General features: G+C 40.9%; 2 protein-coding genes across 9 annotated transcripts in view; one reads left to right on the top strand and one right to left on the bottom strand.

The window, feature by feature from the left end:
* Positions 1-2,512, bottom strand: part of Ten-m (teneurin transmembrane protein Ten-m) — a 138,455-nt gene extending 135,943 nt beyond the window's left edge. For 3 of the 7 annotated variants that reach the window (XM_089468325.1, XM_089468326.1, XM_089468327.1), the window contains exon 1: positions 638-2,512. In XM_089468325.1, the coding sequence (XP_089324451.1) occupies positions 638-947 (310 nt within the window). In that variant the 5' untranslated portion in view covers positions 948-2,512. The remainder of the gene's footprint in view (positions 1-637) is intronic. The other 4 variants (XM_089468328.1, XM_089468329.1, XM_018007437.2 and 1 more) reach the window with 3 other exon arrangements.
* A 12,061-nt stretch (positions 2,513-14,573) lies between these two features.
* The window catches only part of LOC108613960 (putative phosphatidate phosphatase), a 64,744-nt gene continuing 59,463 nt past the window's right edge, over positions 14,574-19,854 (top strand). Inside the window, exon 1 of one of the 2 annotated variants that reach the window (XM_089468341.1) lies at positions 14,574-14,668. The gene's annotated coding sequence lies outside the window, so the exon portion shown is untranslated. The remainder of the gene's footprint in view (positions 14,669-19,854) is intronic. The other variant, XM_089468340.1, reaches the window with a different exon arrangement.

The raw sequence follows: 19,854 nt of genomic DNA, 5'->3' as shown, positions 1-19,854 counted from the left end.
TAAAACGAGAATTTTCCATAGATTAAATTTCAATTTTGACATTGGGAAATCGTATATATTGATCAATCAAACTTTCACTCAGTAAATATATTTAAATATTAGATAAGTACCGAGGGGAACAAACCTAGTAGTAAGACTTATTTTACATGATTTATAATATTGCAATATATATATAATATTAAATATAACATTACAATATTATCAACAAATAGTAACAAATAGTACAAATAAAATTTAGAAGCATTTCAATTTACAAATTTTCCTAAATAGACGTCAAATTCTTAAAATTCTCTCGAGTCTATATGAATTAAATTGATGGTATAATATTACATATGTAAAATTGAGATGGATGTAACTCTTATCCACTACATTAAGAAATGACGTTCACAGCTGTACTTATAAAATAGAGGTAAACATCACCTATATTTAATTTAACAGTAAATATATTTCTGATGTTATTCAAGAATATTTACATATGATTTGATATAATATTATTTATTTTCCTTGACATCTACCGAATTTTCGTGCTAGTCTCTTTATCGAAAACGAATTCTGACACAACGCCTATACCTACAGCCACAGCTATGTGTTAAGGTTGTTGCTGTTCGCTGCTTCAGGTGCAGGTAGAGTTACTCACCTTGTCTGCCGTGTGTGCGCTGCGCCGTCGAGTTGGCTGTGGTATCCGGTGGACGATGCGGCAAGTGTTGATACTCGTAGTCGTAGTGCGAGGACTGCTGAGCGGCTGCAGCGGCGGCGGCGGCTGCGGCCGCGGCTTGTAAATTCTGTTGGTTTTGCTGCTGGTGCTGGAGCGTTTGGCTGTGCACAGCGGTGGAGCCGCCAGGACCAGCGGTGGGGGCGTGGCGTCCGGTCATGGGCAGGGTGCCGGGGCAGGGCCCGCCGCCCGTGTCGCGGCAGTCGAGCGTCGACTCAAACTCGTAGGGATTCATAGTGGTCGACTCCAAAGGACATTCGTCGTCGTCGGTGTCGGTGCCACCGTCGTAGAGGCTGTCCGTTTGCCGGTATGCGTGGAGCTGGCTCTGCTTTGAGAACTTAATTTTGGCGGCTTTTGGTGGGGCCTGGAAAGCCGACACTCACACAGACAGAGATAGAGATGAAATAGAGACGAGGCGAGAGGCGAGAAGAGGACCGGAAAGAGGAGCGAAAAGAGGGAGCAGAAGACAGTCAGCTCCTCTGCGGAGGAGCACTTGTCGTGGCGTGGTTCAATGGCAACTCCTCACTTCAGCACTTGGGCACTTCAGCACTTTTGCACTGCACTTGCGATTGGAACTGGAGCTGGAACTGGGCGAAGCGCCAACATTTTATTAGAATTTCTTGCTCTATTTCTTGGATTTGAATATTTTTGATTTCTTTGTTATGCTCTTGCTATTTGTCAGCACATTTTCGATGTCTGATACACTTTCGGCATTTGTCTTATGCCTGCTTCTTCTTCCTTCTTCTGGATAAACAATGCAACAACAATTTCACAATATTTCAAATTGAATTCGGTTTGCCAAATTTCTTGCTGCACGATTTCAATTGAGAGACACACGCGATGGACGCGACAACACAAAATTGACAGGACACAAGAACATACACAGGTGCGAGGCGAGGCAAGCGGTAAATTCTCCTTTTTTTTCGTGTGTAATTTTTTGTTTGCGTTTTGCTTCAACTTCAACTTGAACGTCGCGTTCGAGCTCGAGTTCGACGGTCGTTGGTTGTTTGTTGCGCGACGGCCGCGTTGCGTGCGGGTCGGCTTGGATGCGAAGTGAATTCAGCGAGCGACGATTTCAAACTGACGTGCTCGCACGAAATAGTTCTGTATGCTGGCAAATACGCTAACGAATGAAAGAGAGGACGAGCGCGCGAGCACGAGTGCAAGAGAGCGAGCACGACTGCTGTTGTTGTTGTAGAAGCAGTCTTCGTTCAGTTTTTTTCAGCCGCTCAGAGAGTGTAGAGAGCGTAGGGAGAGCAGCACAGAGCGCGCAAGTGTCGTGGGAGGGCTCTGATGCTGCGTTCATTGTTGTTGCTTTACTCGTTTGACTAGTCTTCGCCATCGTTCAGCGAACGCTCTGCGCATGACGACGCTGCCGACAGCGCGGCTGGCAGCGCTGCCGACGACCCCAATCTGCAAAGCGCTTAACGAAACGCTGCTGATTAGTTTTGAAGGTTAAAAAAGTGCGTTGAAGTTTTTCCTATTTGGCAAAGCTTGCAGCGCTCCAATGAGGGGAAGTGTTTACAGCAATGCGATTAGGGGTTGTTGCTGTCCTCGCTGCGCATCTAACAGTTTCGTTCAAATTTATCTGCTGTTAACGTCGCACCTAACAGTGACAGGACACAGCGCTAAGATAACAGACTTTGCGACGCCTCGCTTGCGGCCATTTACATTAACACTGTTATTCGCTGTAATTATGTTATCCTTAACATTTCTTAGTTTCAAATATTTTCTGTTGCTTATGTGTTAGAAAATGATGATAGAATTTATGTTAATATTGAAAGTGACACCGAAATTCATATTTGTATTAATTTAAATATACTTCAAAACAAATTGACAGTCAGCTGATAGAAATAAATACGAAAAATATAAGAAAAATGCTTAACCCAAGTAAAACGCCCGATCAACTTCAGAGTGAATCAATTATGGAAAGGGACGAACTTATATCCAAGGCTTGGCAGTTCCTGTGAATTGCTTTAGGCTTATACAGACAGTCGTCATTGCCAAAACCAACGTAACCCAGCGACTGTATACATAGATAAGCGCATAAAGATAAAAATAGAAATGGAAATAACAAAACTAAAAACGAAACAAAAAATTCTTCAACTTCATTAACGCTGCAGCAAAGTTCTGGACCAGAATGCAGCGAAAAACTTTGCTTAGCTGCCGAAAAATGGACAACGCAGATTTATAAGAGTGAAAGAGTCAAAGACAATATGTGTGTGTGAGAGAGAGAGAGTGAGAAAGAGATAGGTAGAGGGGACAAAAGTTGGAAATGCTGACAGTGAAGTTGTCATTTATCATCAAGGGCCGGGGCGGGCACAGTGTGTCCAAAACTCTGGCTAACGAAGCAACAGACAATGTGGAAAAAAGAAATAGAAAATAGAAAATAGAAAATAAAGGCGAAAGAAGCAGAAAATTGCGTTATAAGCTAAGTAAAGGACATTCCGCTAATGGCTTTACTTTTGAGCAGGTTTTTGGTGGCCAATTCTCATCCGCAGCCACACGCTCGTGTAACGGAAGTTGTTGCTGAAGCTTTTTTGACAGCTTTGACGCTAGACCAAAAATACGAAGAAGATGAAGACGACGATGAACCAGAAGAAGAAGAAGCGGCCGTAGCACGTTCTTTTCACGGAATGTGGCAACGCCGCATGACGCGCGATGAGCCTGAAAATGAAATTATTTGCATAGGATTTCGCAAGTGCTTCTTCTCCTTCTTCTTCTGCGACTACGTTTTTATTTTCTTCAGACTGCTGCGCCGTATTCTTCTTCTTCTTGCTCTGCCTCTTGCTCTTGCTCCCGCTCAGTCCTGTCGATGAAAAGTCAATTTCCTGTTGTGCACAAAATGTCATATATTTAGAGGACAACGACTACCAGAAAGGGAACTTAAGACGCCAGCCACGCCAGCATCGAGCGCTTCACTTGCAGCTGACACATTGCAAATTTTGTATTCCTTCTTTTTTTGCCATTAAAAAAACAAGTAAGAAAGCTCCAGTCGAGACTGCTCGACTAGGAGATACCCTGAACCCTCCAAGCTTATATTCTAATCATTCTGCACTTCTTTTATGCACACATACATACACATGCATCCACACGCACGCATAAGCCTGCGCTCTGCTAACTGCGCAGTAAGCAGCGACTGCGCTTGGGCTGCGCTGCAGTGTGGGCAATATTATGAGAATTTATTTGTTAAATAATTTCTTTTGTAGACATACGATCTTAATGAAACTTTTAGAGCATAATCATATGGTGAATATGTGTGTATATTCCAAAGCCCAAGTCTCTAGTATTTGAAATACGCTTTTTACAAAAGTGAGGGTGAGGGGGAGAATTTAAGGGTGGGGGGTAAATTTTAACAAAAACCGAAATTGTATAAATTGCATGTAAGCATACATTAAAAATTTTGAGACTCTAGCATAAAAGGTGTAGAAGATATAATTTTTTAACTGGTTTTCGATAAGGTTTTTTATCGATAAAAAAAGATCGGGATGAGTTAGCGATTTTTAATGATAAACTTGATATGCGCGCTGTAATTACGGACATTTTAAAAAAAATTTGAAGTCTCTAGCTCTTATATCTTCTGAAATCGACGCGTTCATACATACGGACAGACGGACAGACGGACAGACGGACGGACGGACAGACGGACAGACAGACGGACAGGGCCAAATCAACTCAGCTTGTCGCCCTGATCAGGAATATATATACTTTGTGGGGTCTCCCACCCCTCCTTCTGCCTGTTACATACATTTCAACAAAACCATTATACCCTGATTTCCCATTTTCAATGGGTTCAGGGTATAAAAAAAAACATTTAAGGATGAGGCATAAAGGAATTAAAAAGAAAAGAGTCGACCACAGCAAAGAATGTAATGTTAACTGAAACTACATTCAATAAGAAAGAAGAAATCACAAGCAACATTATATTTTAGTAAAAATTTAGTATTTCATGTTTTTATTTTTTACTGTTTAGAGTAATGAGAATCTATTAATTTTCCACAATCGAATGAAATATTTGACCGATTTTTGTAGTTGTCTTGTTTCATATTGGCCAAATTGTTTTCTGCTGACGGGCAGAGACTTGATATATGAGGGGCCTATTAAAATATATTTATAATGCATATTACCAAAGAGTGAAATATATTTGTTGAATAAGAAATTTTTATTTAATAACTGTGGCAGTAGTTCAAGGCAGATCTCACTTGGTGGATTTACGGGTATGGATAAGGGCATTACTTGGCTTAAAATTTTTGGCTTAAAAAAGTTGTAGACATAAAATAAAAAGATTTTATTCGTTCCTAAACATTCCTAAATTATATTATTATATTATTATATTAAAACCATTCCATTAAAAGGGATTCCTCGTTACTCGAGCGATTGGTTCCTATTAAATTAATGTTTTTTCGTTACAATTTTATCTTTGTCTTAAGGCCGAGATAGCGTCGACGGCCTTCAAAAAGATTCCACGTCCCGGACTTGCCAAGTAGAGACTGGTATAAATTAAACACTTATATATACACTGGAACTGAGACCAACCCGCTACCTAAAACTAATATAAATGTGAAGTAGTATTTGTACAGGGCTTGTCATATTTATAGCCCACCTAGTGGCTTAAACTATAAACCAATTTTTACGTTATCGTTAATCTTATGTGAAAAATTTGTTTGTCAATCAGAACTCAAAAATTGAGCTAATCATTTTTCAAGATTTTGAGGATATATGTCATTTGGGAAAAATGTTCAGTCGATTCGTGGCATATAAATATGATAAGCACTGTATAATATGATTTGCATAGAGTTCCAGTTATTGCATTTCACATTTTACTCTTTGTTTTAATTCACTTTTTTGTTTTAATTCAAAGTATTTGTTAATTATATATATTTTTAATGGGGCTTTATATAACTTTTTTGCTCATCTTATTTTTGTTATTTTATAGTCGTATGCATAATTTTCAGAAAATTTTTTCAATATAATATATATTACCCTTTTTCAGTCCAGTCACGTTGTATCTGTTTTTTATTTATTTTTTTTCTTAGTACTGTTTCAGTTGCAGCATAAAAAGCTATTTTCGAAATTAACTTCCCGTTTAGTCAGAGCTCAAATTTCTATTGAAAAAAGACTTCCTCTTCTGCGTCCACCTTGCACATTTGTTGCATTTCGCTTAATTTTGCAATTGCTCTATGTCGCTCTCTCTCTCTTTCTCTTTCTCTCTCTCAAACATTTTGGTGTCCTGTTGAAGCACCAAATACAGGAGCATTGCACTTAAGGCTTCAGCCATGAAATTGGATCAGCTCGTCAAATCAGGAGAAGGAGAGAGAGAGGGAGATAGAGCAGCAACTTTGCACCAACAACAAGTGTTCCAAGTAACAGTTGTTCTTGTTGACCCGAACTGCTCAGCGCCGTGGCGACTCAGACCGGGGGCAGGAGGAGCCGCCGCAACAGCCAAACGTTGCGGTATTTCCTGCGTCAATTTCCACAAAATAAGCAACACAAACAACAAACAACAAACAACGAACAACACACAACGAACAACGAACAGCAACAGCAACCACAACAACAACATTGTTGGAAAATGGCTGAGAGGCAGTGTCATCCGGCGGAATGCAGGTCACTTTGGGCGCCTTTCCCGGAGGCCTCGCCTCTGGCGCAGGACTCGCAGTTGTTGTTGCTGCCACATGTGGCACACACACACATGCATGCATGCATGCATGTAGGTGTGTATGTGTGGACGTGTGCGTGTATCGATCAAAGAATACGCAAAAATTGTTCGCATGGCATTTAAAATGGAGAGAAAAGGTCCAACAGGACACGCACAAAAGGACAGAGCCGACGGAAGATGGCTAGAGCTGACAATGAGTGGCAGGCACTTTGTGCGACTGACCTCCTCCTGCTGGGGGCGTGACACCCCCTTTTGCGGAGCCCTGCGCTCAGTGAGAGAAATAAAATTACGCGAGATATTGAATTACGCTTTTTAAATTAAAAAATATTTTCGCGATTGCATTAAACGAAAGGCAAACTAATTAAAGGGGATTTCTCCATCCATCCATCCATCCATCCATCCGTCCAGTCAGTCAGCCAGCCAGCCGGCGAGGCGTCCATTGTCGCCGAATGCAATTTGTGAGCTGCAAATGAAGTTGAACTCCAAGGACCAAAGTGGGCGCAGGACAACGCAGATGCAAAGTGCAGCGAGGATACAGATTTAAATGCATTCCAGTCCTGGGCCATTAACCTGCGTCTCTTTGATATTCTCTTCATCTCTCTCTCTCTCTCTCTATGTCTCTCTTTCTCTCTATATATATAATACATCTATATCTCTACCTCTATTATATTCATATGAGCATAGTAATTAACTAGATACGGTAACCTGCGATTCGGTTAATGTTCTATTGAGTTTGAGTGATTGATTGAATGAGATAGGCTGGAAAAACTATTTCAGTAGCTGAAATCGTGAATACATTGAGAGACTTGGCTCATGAATCAGTTCAACTTATTTATCATGATAAAGGAAGCTTAATTTCTTTTTCTTTTTACTACCATAACTTCTTATCTAATTTTGTCATATGATATTGTCGGGATTAGAGAATTAGAGAATCGAAATGAACTTTTTGATTTGAATCGATTTCATAAACAAATCAACAATTGATTCCTCTTCAATTGACGTTGAATCATTTATGAACTAGATTAAAATAAAGCAGTTCATCTCAATTCTCCTACATCTAACACATTTTCTTTCATTTTTAGTGTTATATTATTTTTCGAATATTAGTATATTCTATAAAGCGTAAGACACTGCAGTGCACTGATTAATTAAAGTTAAACCAAGTGATATTCGAGCAGAGTGCCCAATGAGATATATGGAATCGATGAGTTATGATTGTAAGTTGAATGATGATTAGCGAACTATCGGAAAGGAGAGATGAATATGGGATGCGATCAATAATATATGCAATGACTCATTTGCTAAAAGAACTAGTATTTAATAGAATTGAGGTAGGCGATTGCGAGGTAATCAAAATAATATAAAACGAGTGAACTTTGATCACTTACTTAAGCAGGCCTTTATCAGTTTACTTTATAAAGCACATCTTGTGTTTGTTTTACATTCTTCACTTAAATGTGAATGAGCTTTTCTACACAAATATATAAATATATACACGGGAAATTCATTTATATGAAAAGTAAGAAATCCACAAATAATAACTTAACTTAAAAACTGCACTTTTTCCTACTCAGCGAAAAATAATATTTATTAATCTGGATATATGGAACCTTCAGATAGAATGAAGCAGTCCTACTATTCTATTGCTATTCTAGGCTATTCGATCCGTGTCATTTAAGTTCTACATCTAGGATCATTCAAGTGAACTATCGAACTCTCTCTCAATGTGATCGACATGAACAATGAACTTCGAATGGAACTTGAACATGAAATTGAACTAGATTTCTTAGCTCTAATAAGAGGCACTTGCCATGTCACTGATATCCCATTTCCCGTTTTCATTCCGAGCGGACTCGAACCTGGCGGCAGTCAGCAGCTGCCACTTAGACCAAGGACGATGCAGCACTGAAAGAATTATGGAACCACTTGACGACGCCCCAGCCCCTGCGGTAGCCGCGAACTCAGCGGGCCAAACAAACAATGTATCAATCAATAAAGATTTCCGCGCCTAATAAGCCGCAGCCAAGCGCCGCCGCAAGCGCTAAGCGGGTGGCAGCTGCTGCCTCGACTTCTGCTGCCTCGAGTGCTGCTGCTCCGTGGGCCATCATTGACGCTGGCAAGCAATTAAACGCCAAGAGTCGCTGCCAACGCCTCCGACGAAGGTGTTAATCGAATTACAGCCCGGCGCCTCGCTCCGTACTCTGCTCCGGGGGAAGTGAGCCGCAGCTAGGAGCAGCTGCCTCTGCCACGACTTCATTTCCATTGTCAGTTTCGTTGCATTTCCATATTTTCAAATTTGAATTTTCTACTCGCACAGAGCCGTCCTCTGGACTCAGGACTCCTGCACGCCAGCCGACATTTTGTGGGCAACACATTCAACGGCTGCCTCGCCCCGCCATCCGCCTTGCCTTTCGGATGCGCTCGTAAAGAAAATTACGCACATGTGTGGCCTCTCCTCTAGGTGGGCGGGCTCGTGTCGACACGGGAATGCTGAAACCTGAGGCTGCAGCTACAGATGGCAGAGAGTCGAGGCACGAGCACGAGATTCAAGAGACTTCGAGCGGCAGCCAACGCAAATTGCAAAGTATCTCATTGCCAGTCGTGACACGAGAGAGCACGATACGGCACGACGCAGTTTAAAGCTAGATTTAAATTGTCCAAAAAATAGTGGGGCGCATTTTCCCATATCATGTGTTGCTCCTGCGAGTTGGTGCCGACCCCTGCGTTAGACGACTCTTCCAGCTGGAAAGCACTCGCCTCTGTAAAGTTTCTGAAGCCTGCTTATGCCTGGTTGCATTTGAGCAATTTGAGGAACAAGCGAGTTGATAGAGCAATTTCAAGTCCCTTAAAGCTCCGCAGTTGCACTAGGCTTTGCTAGAGTTTAAATCTATGCGATGAGAGCTAATTAGTAGATCTATAGCCCTATAAGGATAAGGGAACTCTGTCTTGGCAGCAACTCAGCCTTAGCTTTAGCCTGCGAAGGACCTTCGGTGCTTGCAAAAACATTTCTAAGGAAAGACTGCCTTGGCAGCATCTTATCCTGGCCTGAGAAGGACCTTCGATGCATGCGATTTCAGTGTATCAAAATGGCATTCTGCTGATCTATAGCCATAGATAGGGGATAGGGGAAGACTGCCTCAGCGGCAACTCAGCTTTGGCCTCGATGCTGTCACCACGTGGGCAACGTCAGCATTGCAATTACGAAACAATTTCGACAGCATGTTCTAAAATTGGAGTGCCGCAGGCCACACACACACGCATACATACCCGCAAATACAAACGCCAATGATCGTCATCACGAGGCGTTGGCTGTCAACGAAAGATGAAAAAGCAGCTGAATAAAAGTTGAAATGGTTGGCATCAAATTATGCAGACGCAGATGGAGGCGACTTTAACAAATTCAATGCCAGAGAATGCCGACCCTAGCCAGGCAGACACTTCTGCTGTTGCTGTTGCTGCTCCTGCTCCTTTTGTTGTTGTCGTTGTTGTTGTTGCACACACACATTTGGCAGCCGTTTTCAACACCTTTCGAAAACTCACGCTTCATTTGCATGTTACCATGACACGACAGACACACATGGAGCATAGACCGCACGACCACCGACGCTGACGCTGACGCTGACGCTGACGCAAACGCCGCCGTCGACTGCGATGCTGGCGCAGATGTAGAGACCAAAGTCGGGTTGGACTGACGCCGAGTCCTGGGGCCGTTCGTGCCGGGGTGCAGGGTAGGGGGGAGGGCCCTCTGCGTGGTGACAGCGCAACCGAGTGACAACCGCAAAGTAAGACCGCATATATCAGAAATAATAATAACGCAGAGAGCCAAAACCCAATTGGAGGTTGCCTTTGGCCTGACAATCGAATCGTTCGCTGCAAGTACATTTGCGGAAGTGGCGGGGTCGATGGATCGGGGATGCCTCACCTTCCGCTGCTAACGACGCAGCAGCATATTTTGTCAACTACATATACATATGCTAAAATGCCAAAAGGGTTTTCCCGACAAAGACAGAGACTAGAGCGTCTGAAGTGCAGGACGCCTCGCAACGAGAGGGGGAGGGGGGGTAAGTCGAGGTTATCTAAGAACTTTAACGAATGTGTCGTCGTCGTCGTCGCATCGAATGATGATGTCTGTCAGGCCAAGAGGTGATAAGCAATTCGATTTCCCGACCCACAAAAGCCGCCCACAGCAAAGTGGAGGTCCTTTGCGGAAGCTAGCTTAAAGCGCCGCAGGATGCGCTTGCACTTGGCTTTGCCAATTCACAGGAGCCCCCTCGGCACGCATGATATAAGCAGAGGTGTTTCCAAATAATTTGTAATTGTTATATGAGACATCAAGCGATGAGGGTGAGCTTGGTTAAGCAAAATTCCTGTGCTCCAGGTTAACTGCGGGTGTTGCCCACAGCAGCATGAGCTGGTGGAGGAGAGGATGAGCAAGAAGAGGTGGGGAAACTTCTGCTTATTAAAATCACGTTCAAATCTTAGATGATTATATGTCGGAATTGTTATACCCTGTAAACTATGATGTTTTCCTCAAGTGTGGCAAGGAGTATCTATTTCTATTCTATTTCTATTTCTATTTCTATTTCTTTCTGTTTTCTAAAATGTAGCTGAATATACTTCATCAGTAGATTTGCGGATTATACATATTCGCATAATTTTGTATTCTCATTTCTTATAAGAACCACGTATCTCATCCCACCAATATGATATCGGAAGTCTTCAAATCTTACAGTATGATATTTAATATGTTACGTACTATCCAATACCATTTATGGCAGACTCAATAAAGTTTACACATTTGGATCAGGGCCATGACCTGCGTTGGTCTGGTACTGTCTGTCTGTCCATCTGTCCGTTTATTTGAACGCTTCGATCTCAGAAATTATAAGAGCTAGGGACATGAAACTTTTCTTTGTAAATCCGTATATGCCAGGCGCATATAAATTTTGTTTCAAAAAATCGATGAATACCTCTATTTTTTTGTTTTCTATCAAATCTTTATAAAAAATCAGTTATAAAAGTATATCGTAAATGTTTAGAGCTAGGGCTTTCAATGCTTTAATATATTTTCAGGTTATACAAGTGAGGTTCCGGTGTAGATAATATTTGAGAGAAAGAAAAAGAGTATTAGCAAGTCAGCTACTTCCAGTTGTTTTCCCGTTCATTCGCTTTGCGCAGCTCATATTTTTTTTTTATCGCTACTTAATTGCCATTTAGTCTGTTTATTTCGCAATTTGGCGTATTGAATTCACGCTTTTTCAGCGAAGAACCGTCGCCTGCTCGCCTTGCCTTTCGCGTTAAATACGAAATGAATATGGAGTCCACTAAAGGGGGCGTGGCTGAGTGTTGTGAAAGATATTTATGGAAATGCATGCAAAATGATTGCCCTCTCCGAGTGACACAAAACGAGGCGAGCAATTCGTCAGCTGTCAGCTGATTGGCCAGCCAATTAAGTTCCCTAAAAAATTAGAAGCCTTATTAATGCCCTTAGCCCCCTCGCTCTTGCTCCCGCTCTCTATTCCTCTATCAATCAGAAGCACTCGCAGTTGCAGCTGCACGACTCACGACTTTTTAGAGTTGCTTTCATCAAACGAAAATAGGAGAAAAACTCTCGACAAAACGCAGTGGGACAAACTAACGGCAGAGAATGCAACAACTATCATCAACAAGTTCATCAACAGGACGACAGCCAACAGCAGTAGCAGGAGCAGCAGCAGCAGTAGCAGGAGCCGGAGCGGAAGCAAGAACTGTGGCATCCATAAACGCTTGTTGATTACCCGCAGCCTTGCCACAGTTTCGCATGCGGCACCGTGGAAGCTAAAAAAAAGAAAGAGAAATGCAAGTTATTTGCATTCGCCGCTGGATCCGTTTCACTCCAAGAGTCCGCGAAGAGAACAGGCCACATCTAGTGCTTTTTTTGCTCCTTTTAGCTTGCGGCTAAAGAGGAAAGTGTTTCGGCAGCCGGGTAGAAACCAGGTTGGCAAAAAGCGCAGGGCGAACGAGCCAAATGCCATCGGCCACCAGCACCTTCCCTCCCGCCTCCTCTCAGCCCCTTCGCCCAACCACCCCACTGCCATCAGCTGACGTGCATTAAATCCACACCTGGCTAGCTGCCTGGCATCATCAGCATCCATGCCGGGCTGCCAGAGAGGGGGTGGAGATGGAATAGAATTGCAGATTCATTTCACTTAGCGACGAAAGACGACCGACAAAGATGATGTCCTGCAGGACACCTGCTTCGAAGGCAACCTTTATGCGAGTTTTTCCTTTTGATTTTCTTGCTTGTTTTCGGGCAGCCAACAAAAGGTCGACACAAAACTGGCGTGATAATGTCGCGGGGTGTGTAAAAAGATAACCAAAAAGCACTACCATGGGCTTGTCCACAGTGTTCCAGAGAATGCTTTGAGATGCGAGAGAAAACTAATGTGCGGAAGAAGAAGAGACTCATGCACCGTTATAGTCTAGAATCCTGCTTTATAAAGCTGGTCGTATACTGAGTGACCTGTGGAGCACGTAACATAAAAGTAAAAATTATATCGATTGGCCATAGTCAAATACAAATGTCCTAGAGTGGGTTGCTGGATTAGTTAGTGAGTAAGATCTTGTATTAACATAACAAAATTATATAATAAAACTTAAAGTTTACTCGCTTTAGTATGATGGCTATTTATATGCGAAGACTCATTTGAATCAACTATATTATTTATTTCCGTTACAAATATTTGTACTAAAGGTAGCTTTTATTTAAGTATTACTATGTTTATTAAGGGTGTGATCTACAAACATTAAAGCAATCAATTAACACGACGTAAGACCTATTTTCATTTATGGCTTTAAGAGAAAATCTGAAGTTCCTTCAAAACATTTCCATCTAGAAATGAAATTGAAGCTCTGAGCTCTTTACCATCAACATTAGACCAGATAAAGATACAAGTTTTTTTCGTTCTTACTATCAGTATAATAAAAAAGCTTTTCAGCAGCGTATCCTTCAGTTCAAAGTAAGCTAATATTTTAATAGATTCTGATATTTTTATTTAAGTATCCCAGGGTATCCTTAAGTCAGTTACTCCAAAGTAAATAAATTTTCATAGGACTATAATTTCAATTGAAAATTCTAAAAGTTCCTACATTAACTTTTTTGTTTATTTTTCCATTCATACCTTAATAACAACCAATATATGCTTTCAATTTCCCAGGGTATTTTTAAGTGGGACTCTCCCCAGTTAGGCAGCTGTGATAAGTACCTAGTAAGCTCACAATATGGAGCGAGCGTCTTTTGTTTCCCCTTTCACACATGCTGCCACATGTTGTTGTCCTTGGCAAATAGGAATTCGATTTGTGCTAAGATTTTGCCTGCCCGACGCCCGACTGCCTGACTGCCTGACTGCCTGAGTCAGTGTCCCAGCAGCAGAGAGGCCTCGTAACTTTTCCATTATCCTGGGAGAGGAGCCGTGCGCCCGTCGTCATTCGATTGGCCCGCAAGCAAACTACTTTATCGACAATGGCTCTTCTTGCGCAATTCTTTTTGCCGTATTTCATTCACGCTGCCTTGCGGCGGAGCTTGTCGCGTCACTTGGCCCGTCTGTCTTAGTCTCGGTCCCGGCAGCTGCGTCCTGCGTCCTGCCAAGACGACACAGCGCGCCCTCTGCCCCGCCCCCTGCTGGCTCACAATAAGCCACTTATTCAGCTACTAGTTTCCTTTTTGTTTCCCAGTTCGTTATTCGCTAGCCAAATCGAATTAAAATTTACATTTTTAATCATTTGTGTGTTGCATGCGACTCTGCTTTAATTTCTCGCCCAGCCACGCCCCCTGACTCCGCCTTGTTCCTCTGTCCGCCTGTTTGTCTCACTGTGCAATTCATTTCGCCCGTCTGTCAGCTCGTCTCATTCGCTTCGTATTCTCTTTCGCATTTAATTAGTGTGAAAATCGCAAATTGTTTGTCTCGTTCTGTGCGTCGCCTTTCAGGCGACTTCTGCAACCTAATTGGCTTAAAATTAATAAGAATTATTCCATGTACTTATGTTGGTATTATCATCATTATGCCTACCACGCCATATACTCTGCTGACTGCTGCCCCGCCTTGCACCGCCCCGAGGTGCACTTTTCTTGCATGATGAAATAAAAACTAAACTTTCACAATCCTCTGCCCTGGCCAGCCGCTAATATTTTATTTCACATATCAAATCAGTCGCGAATGGCCGCTAGACATCGCGGTTCTTTGGAAAAGTCGCAAATTTAAGTGAAAATCCGTTTGTTGCAAATCAATCAAATTCAATTTAATTTTATAAAATTCAATGTGAGCTTCAAGACTTCAAAATTCAAATTTATTTAATATTTATATGATATATCCCAAAAATTGAACGTTTACCTACTTTGAGTTTGTCTATTCAGCAAAGACTCTCTCGTATTATAAATGGATAATGTTGTGCAAGTCTGCCTCAGTGAAGACTATATAGATTATACACAAATACTTTAGTCTATATACTATGTACTGTGCTATACTCTACTATATTCGATTTCAAAAACCCTCGAAGCTAGAAACATTTTCTGCTTGAATTCTCTTAATTACATAAACTGATGTAAGTATAAAATAATTGATTAATTCAACGAGATTGTTTAATTATTTACATACATATGTAAGAATATAAGTCTATATATGCAGCTAAAGTTGTTCAAAAGCCTACAATATATTGTTATCTGATTGGGGCATGCAAAACTACGTTTACACATTATAAATGCCGCGAATCCCTTGAATATGTGAACATGATTTACTAAAATCAGTTAGTTGAGGTTGAAGTATATATATATAACGGTTCCTCCGTCTTTATGCTCGTCATATGTAAATATTAAACTTCATTCCAAGTATTTATTCCAGTTGCTTATAATCACTTTTTCGTGTCCTAGTTGAGACTGCTCGACTAGGGGATGCCCTGATACCAGCAAAGAGTTGATACTCCAATTATTCTACGATTTTATGCACACGTTCACATATGTACATCAGTTTATCGATTATTGCCGATAAACAAGAAATGGCATGAGTTATCGCAAAATACAAGTATATGTAACATTTTAAGTTTCTAGCTCATATCTTCTAAGATCTCAGTGTTCGCACGGACAGACGGACGGACTGACAGATGGGCGGACAGATGGAAATGGCAACATCAACTCAGCTTGTCGCCCCGATCAAGAACTTTATTAGGTCTTCTACGCCTCCCTCTATTAGACCATTAATCATTATACCCTGATTTCTCGTCTTCAATGGGTTCAGTTTGGTCAGGTCATTGAAGGTCTTCCCCTCCTTTCAATCTTGAATTTATTACAATCAAACAATTATTTATGTCTTGTATTATCGTTTACTAATCAAGCAGAGTTAACCAAATTATTGCTTAACATATTATTTAATTGCATAGACATAATTTTTTCCTTTTCGACTTCCCGGAGTGCGTTTCGAGTGACGGACAAAGATCTGAATTGAAAACTTGGAATTTCAATTGAGCTTTGTGATATTTTCTATAATGAATGAAATATTTGAATGAATTGACATTAATTGCATAAATATGCATCACATTTGCATGCCCTCAGCACATCTTAGCCAAGTTCTTTGGCAGCTGCTTGCTTCCGTCTGGCTGCTCGGCAAAGTGCGTCCTCGCACGGCCTTTTTGCATTAACAGTTTGGCAATATTGCAGAACTGTGGAGTTGCATTGGCGTTGCTGTTGTAGCTGCTTATTTTGTTCCGCATAAGTGAACTTAGTTAATAAATTGAATGCTGGCTGCTGGGCGAGCAGCAGGAGGCGGCGTATTCCGTGGGGGGCGGAGGAGCAGACATCTGGAGCTGCTTGCCAAACAGTTTCACTGACGTATTGACCCATTGACGAATTGACGCATTGACGAAACCAAACTAGAAGTTGGTGTTGCTGTTGCTGTTGTTGTTGTTGTTGTTGTTCTTGTGTCTCGTAAGCACAAATTAAATGCAAATTCAATTAATTTGAAGCAAACAATTTGCTTAAATTAATTAATTAAATGCGAATCTAAAGTGTTTCCAATTTAACGCTGAAGAGCTCGCCCAGACGCAAGGGCGGAGGACAGCTGTTCGAATAACAGCGTACGTACGTGTGTGTGTGGGTGTGTGTGTGTGTGGGTGTGGCATTTATCGAAAATTATTGGCATGAAATGTTTTTGGGCAATACATGAAGCGTGTTTAATGAGAGAGCGGGAGAGAAAGGCGGAAGTGGCTGGAGAGCGGGAAGGGTCGGCGCAGGGGCTGAGGCGGTGAGGGCGGGTGGTCATTGTCGGTTCGATGCACGGCTTACCGCAAGCTCTGGCAACTCTGGCGTATGCGTAATTTGCATTTGCTTTGCATTGCAATGCGATGCATTTCGATGCGTGGCGTGCATTAAGTAAACTGTTCACTTGAAAATCAACTCTAAAATAAACACTAACAACCAATGTGCACACACAAATGCAAATACAGTGTGTGTGTGTGTGTGTATGGGTGTGTGGGGTGTGGGCGTGGCAGCCACAGCGCCAAATTTTCGGGGCCCAATATGAAAATGGCTCTTCAATGGTTAACCAACAATACAGCAACAACTGCAGCAGCAAATTCAATGGCTAACGGCCATTACAGCCAACCCCCAACCCTCTGTCTCACCCCTCTCTATTACACACACTCTCCCTCTCTCTCTCTCGCTCATCAATCTGGCAAAGCTTTGGCACAATTCTACAGGCAATTTTGTTTGCATTTTATATTTGCCAAGTTTTTATCGCTAGTTATTCACATTCGCTCGCCAGAGAGCAGCAAATTATGCGCTTGATTAATATGCGTTCAATGTAGGCAAAACTAGCAAGCCACCCAACCACCCAACCACCCAGTAGCTACTGCAATGTTGTTTATTTTGATAGTATATGCATGTGTGTGGTTGTTTTTATTTTGCTGCTACTCCTGCTGTTGTTTTATTTGTTGCTGTTATTGTAATTGGCGAAAGCAGCGCCCGAAATGGCAAACTGCAAATTTGCGCACGGCAAATGCAACGAATTGTAAATTATTGTAACTTTTATGAATTTACGCAATTTGAAGCGGCCAGAAACAACAAACAATATCAATGAGCCCTTCGGCATACATCGAACACACATGCAAACACACATATAAACACACACCCAAACACTCAATAAACTAAAAAGAAACACGATAAAATCAATCCTCAATATACACAGAGCGAAAATCGAGGTACGACTATCAATTAACTTAATTGCCAAAAGTTGCAAATCTATGAAAAATTCCCACAAAATCTGGCTAAGACAAATAAATTGTCAAACCCGTCAAAGAATTTCAAAATTACGTAAGATAATGAAAAGGAATCTACCTTTATTCTCGAAAGTTTGTTAATGTCTTAAGATTTTGGCCAAGTGGCAGAAGCTTCTCGACTTTTCTCAAAATAAGCACAAAGGGACTTGAATGATAAATCGTTCTTGAGTATATTAAAAAGTTATCGACTCGATTAACCATGATTAAGATTTTGTCGATTAATAGCAGATTAAGCTTAACGCCTTAACGTCTTTAGTTTGAGCCAGTCAATCCTTAAATTGAGCATGGGGATGATCATAATTAGTAAGTGATATATAATGTTAATTTCCTTACAAATCGACACCTACGAAAAATAATAATAATCATGTTAATAAATATTAAAATTAATAAAATATTCTTATACGATTTCTAATAAAAAAAAAAAACAAAACAAAACTTGTAGCTAACGCAAACAACGCGATTTTCTTATCAAGCCGAAGGCTCCAGATGCCAGTGCTTCATATGCTTTTAATTTTGTATTTATGCAAATCTTCAAAAAAAAAAGAAGGAAAAAAAAAACAAAACAATTAATGCTCTTAGAGTTTTAGAGTCAAACTAAACTAAATACAAAATAAAATATTTAATTTAATACGTTTTACCTGCATTCGTATTTAATATAATTTTCAATACAACAAACATATTTAATTGAGTTTTATTTACATTTCAATTGGAAAGAAAGAAGGTACTCCTAGAATTTCCATTTTGAATTAATTTAATGAAATAAATAATTCATTTTAACTTATTGCTACTGGGCTACCTATTGGGCTACCAACAATATTCCTTCCCTCGTCTCTCTCTGTTTATTTCTCTCTCTTCTTCTCTTTGCCTTACTCTTTCTCTCTCTCTCTCTCTCTCCATCACTCTCTCTCTCTCTCTCTCTCTCTCTTGCTCTATCTCTCACTTTTTTACATTTTCATGTGATCTTTCATCTCGCTACTGAATCGTACTTTATTTTATAGAGTCAGTTTTCTCTCTGTTGGCCGTCATGAAAATGCGAAAGTTTACATTTTCACAGTTGCAGTGATTAATCATGATGTTAAATACAAATAAAACTCGACTGAGACTTGTCACAGAAGTCAGGTCAATATTTTCACTTTCGTTTATGCAAAATTGAAACTATAGTTAAACAATAGCAGAAGTGAGTGTGTGTGTGTGTGTGTATGTGTGTATATGTGTGTGTGTCTTTGACGACTCGAGTGCGATAATAAATTTCAAGTCATTTGTCATGCAACGCATTTCGGTAACGAGCACCTCTCCCAGTAGTAGGGGGAGGAGACGCAAAGCATTCTTCTACAAAGAGCAAAAGGCGCTGAGACCCCAGAGAAAACAATGGACTACCGATAAACATCATTCATTCGAGTGGAGCCATGTCAGAGGGGCAGCAGAGCCAAAGCCTCGACTGTTGGGTCAGTTTACTTTTTGTGGGACAAATGTCTCTGGTTGCGCTGTAATTGCCACACAGAGACCACCGAACCCCAAGCCCAAGCCCCAGCCTCAGCCCCAGCCCCAGCCCCGGCCCAAGCTCCACCTAAGCCTCAATAAAAAGTTTTTCTTGTTTTTCTTTATTGCTTATAGATTATCAATTATTGAATTTATGTGCATGTATATATTTTTAAACACACACATATAGACACCATAGACAGTTAAATGAAAAATATATTCCATTGATAAAATCGTTTAGTTAAGCCGGCTCACACACAACACAGCTCGATGATCTTTACATAAATAACGACTTGAGAATTATATAGAGAAATACTTTCCATCAGCAGCAATAAAACGGCAATGAGTAATAGAGTCTTTATCAATTTTCGAATATTAATAAAAACTAAACAATTTTCATGAGTATTTTAAAGTCTAATTCTGATAATCTCCTTGCTGGCATACATTCCGCGACTGCTTCTTCTCATGTGATTGTCTTAAAGATTCATTTTATACTAAGTACTATATAAAATATACTCATGGCTGATAGTAAGAAATTCAACGGAAAATGGTGTTCATACAACACACAATTGGAGATACACTTTAAAAAGAACTAAGTACATATAAGTACTATATAAGAAATATCTCAATTTTGAAATTCCAGTATGAAAGTCTATAGGAACGATACAGGATAGATGAAGAAAGGTAATTGTTCAAGTAG

The sequence above is a fragment of the Drosophila arizonae genome, chromosome 4, assembly GCF_054131065.1.
Source record: "Drosophila arizonae isolate 15081-1271.41 chromosome 4, UAZ_ARI_1.0, whole genome shotgun sequence".
NCBI lineage: Eukaryota > Metazoa > Arthropoda > Insecta > Diptera > Drosophilidae > Drosophila > Drosophila arizonae.
This window is presented reverse-complemented; position numbering and strand designations above follow the sequence as displayed.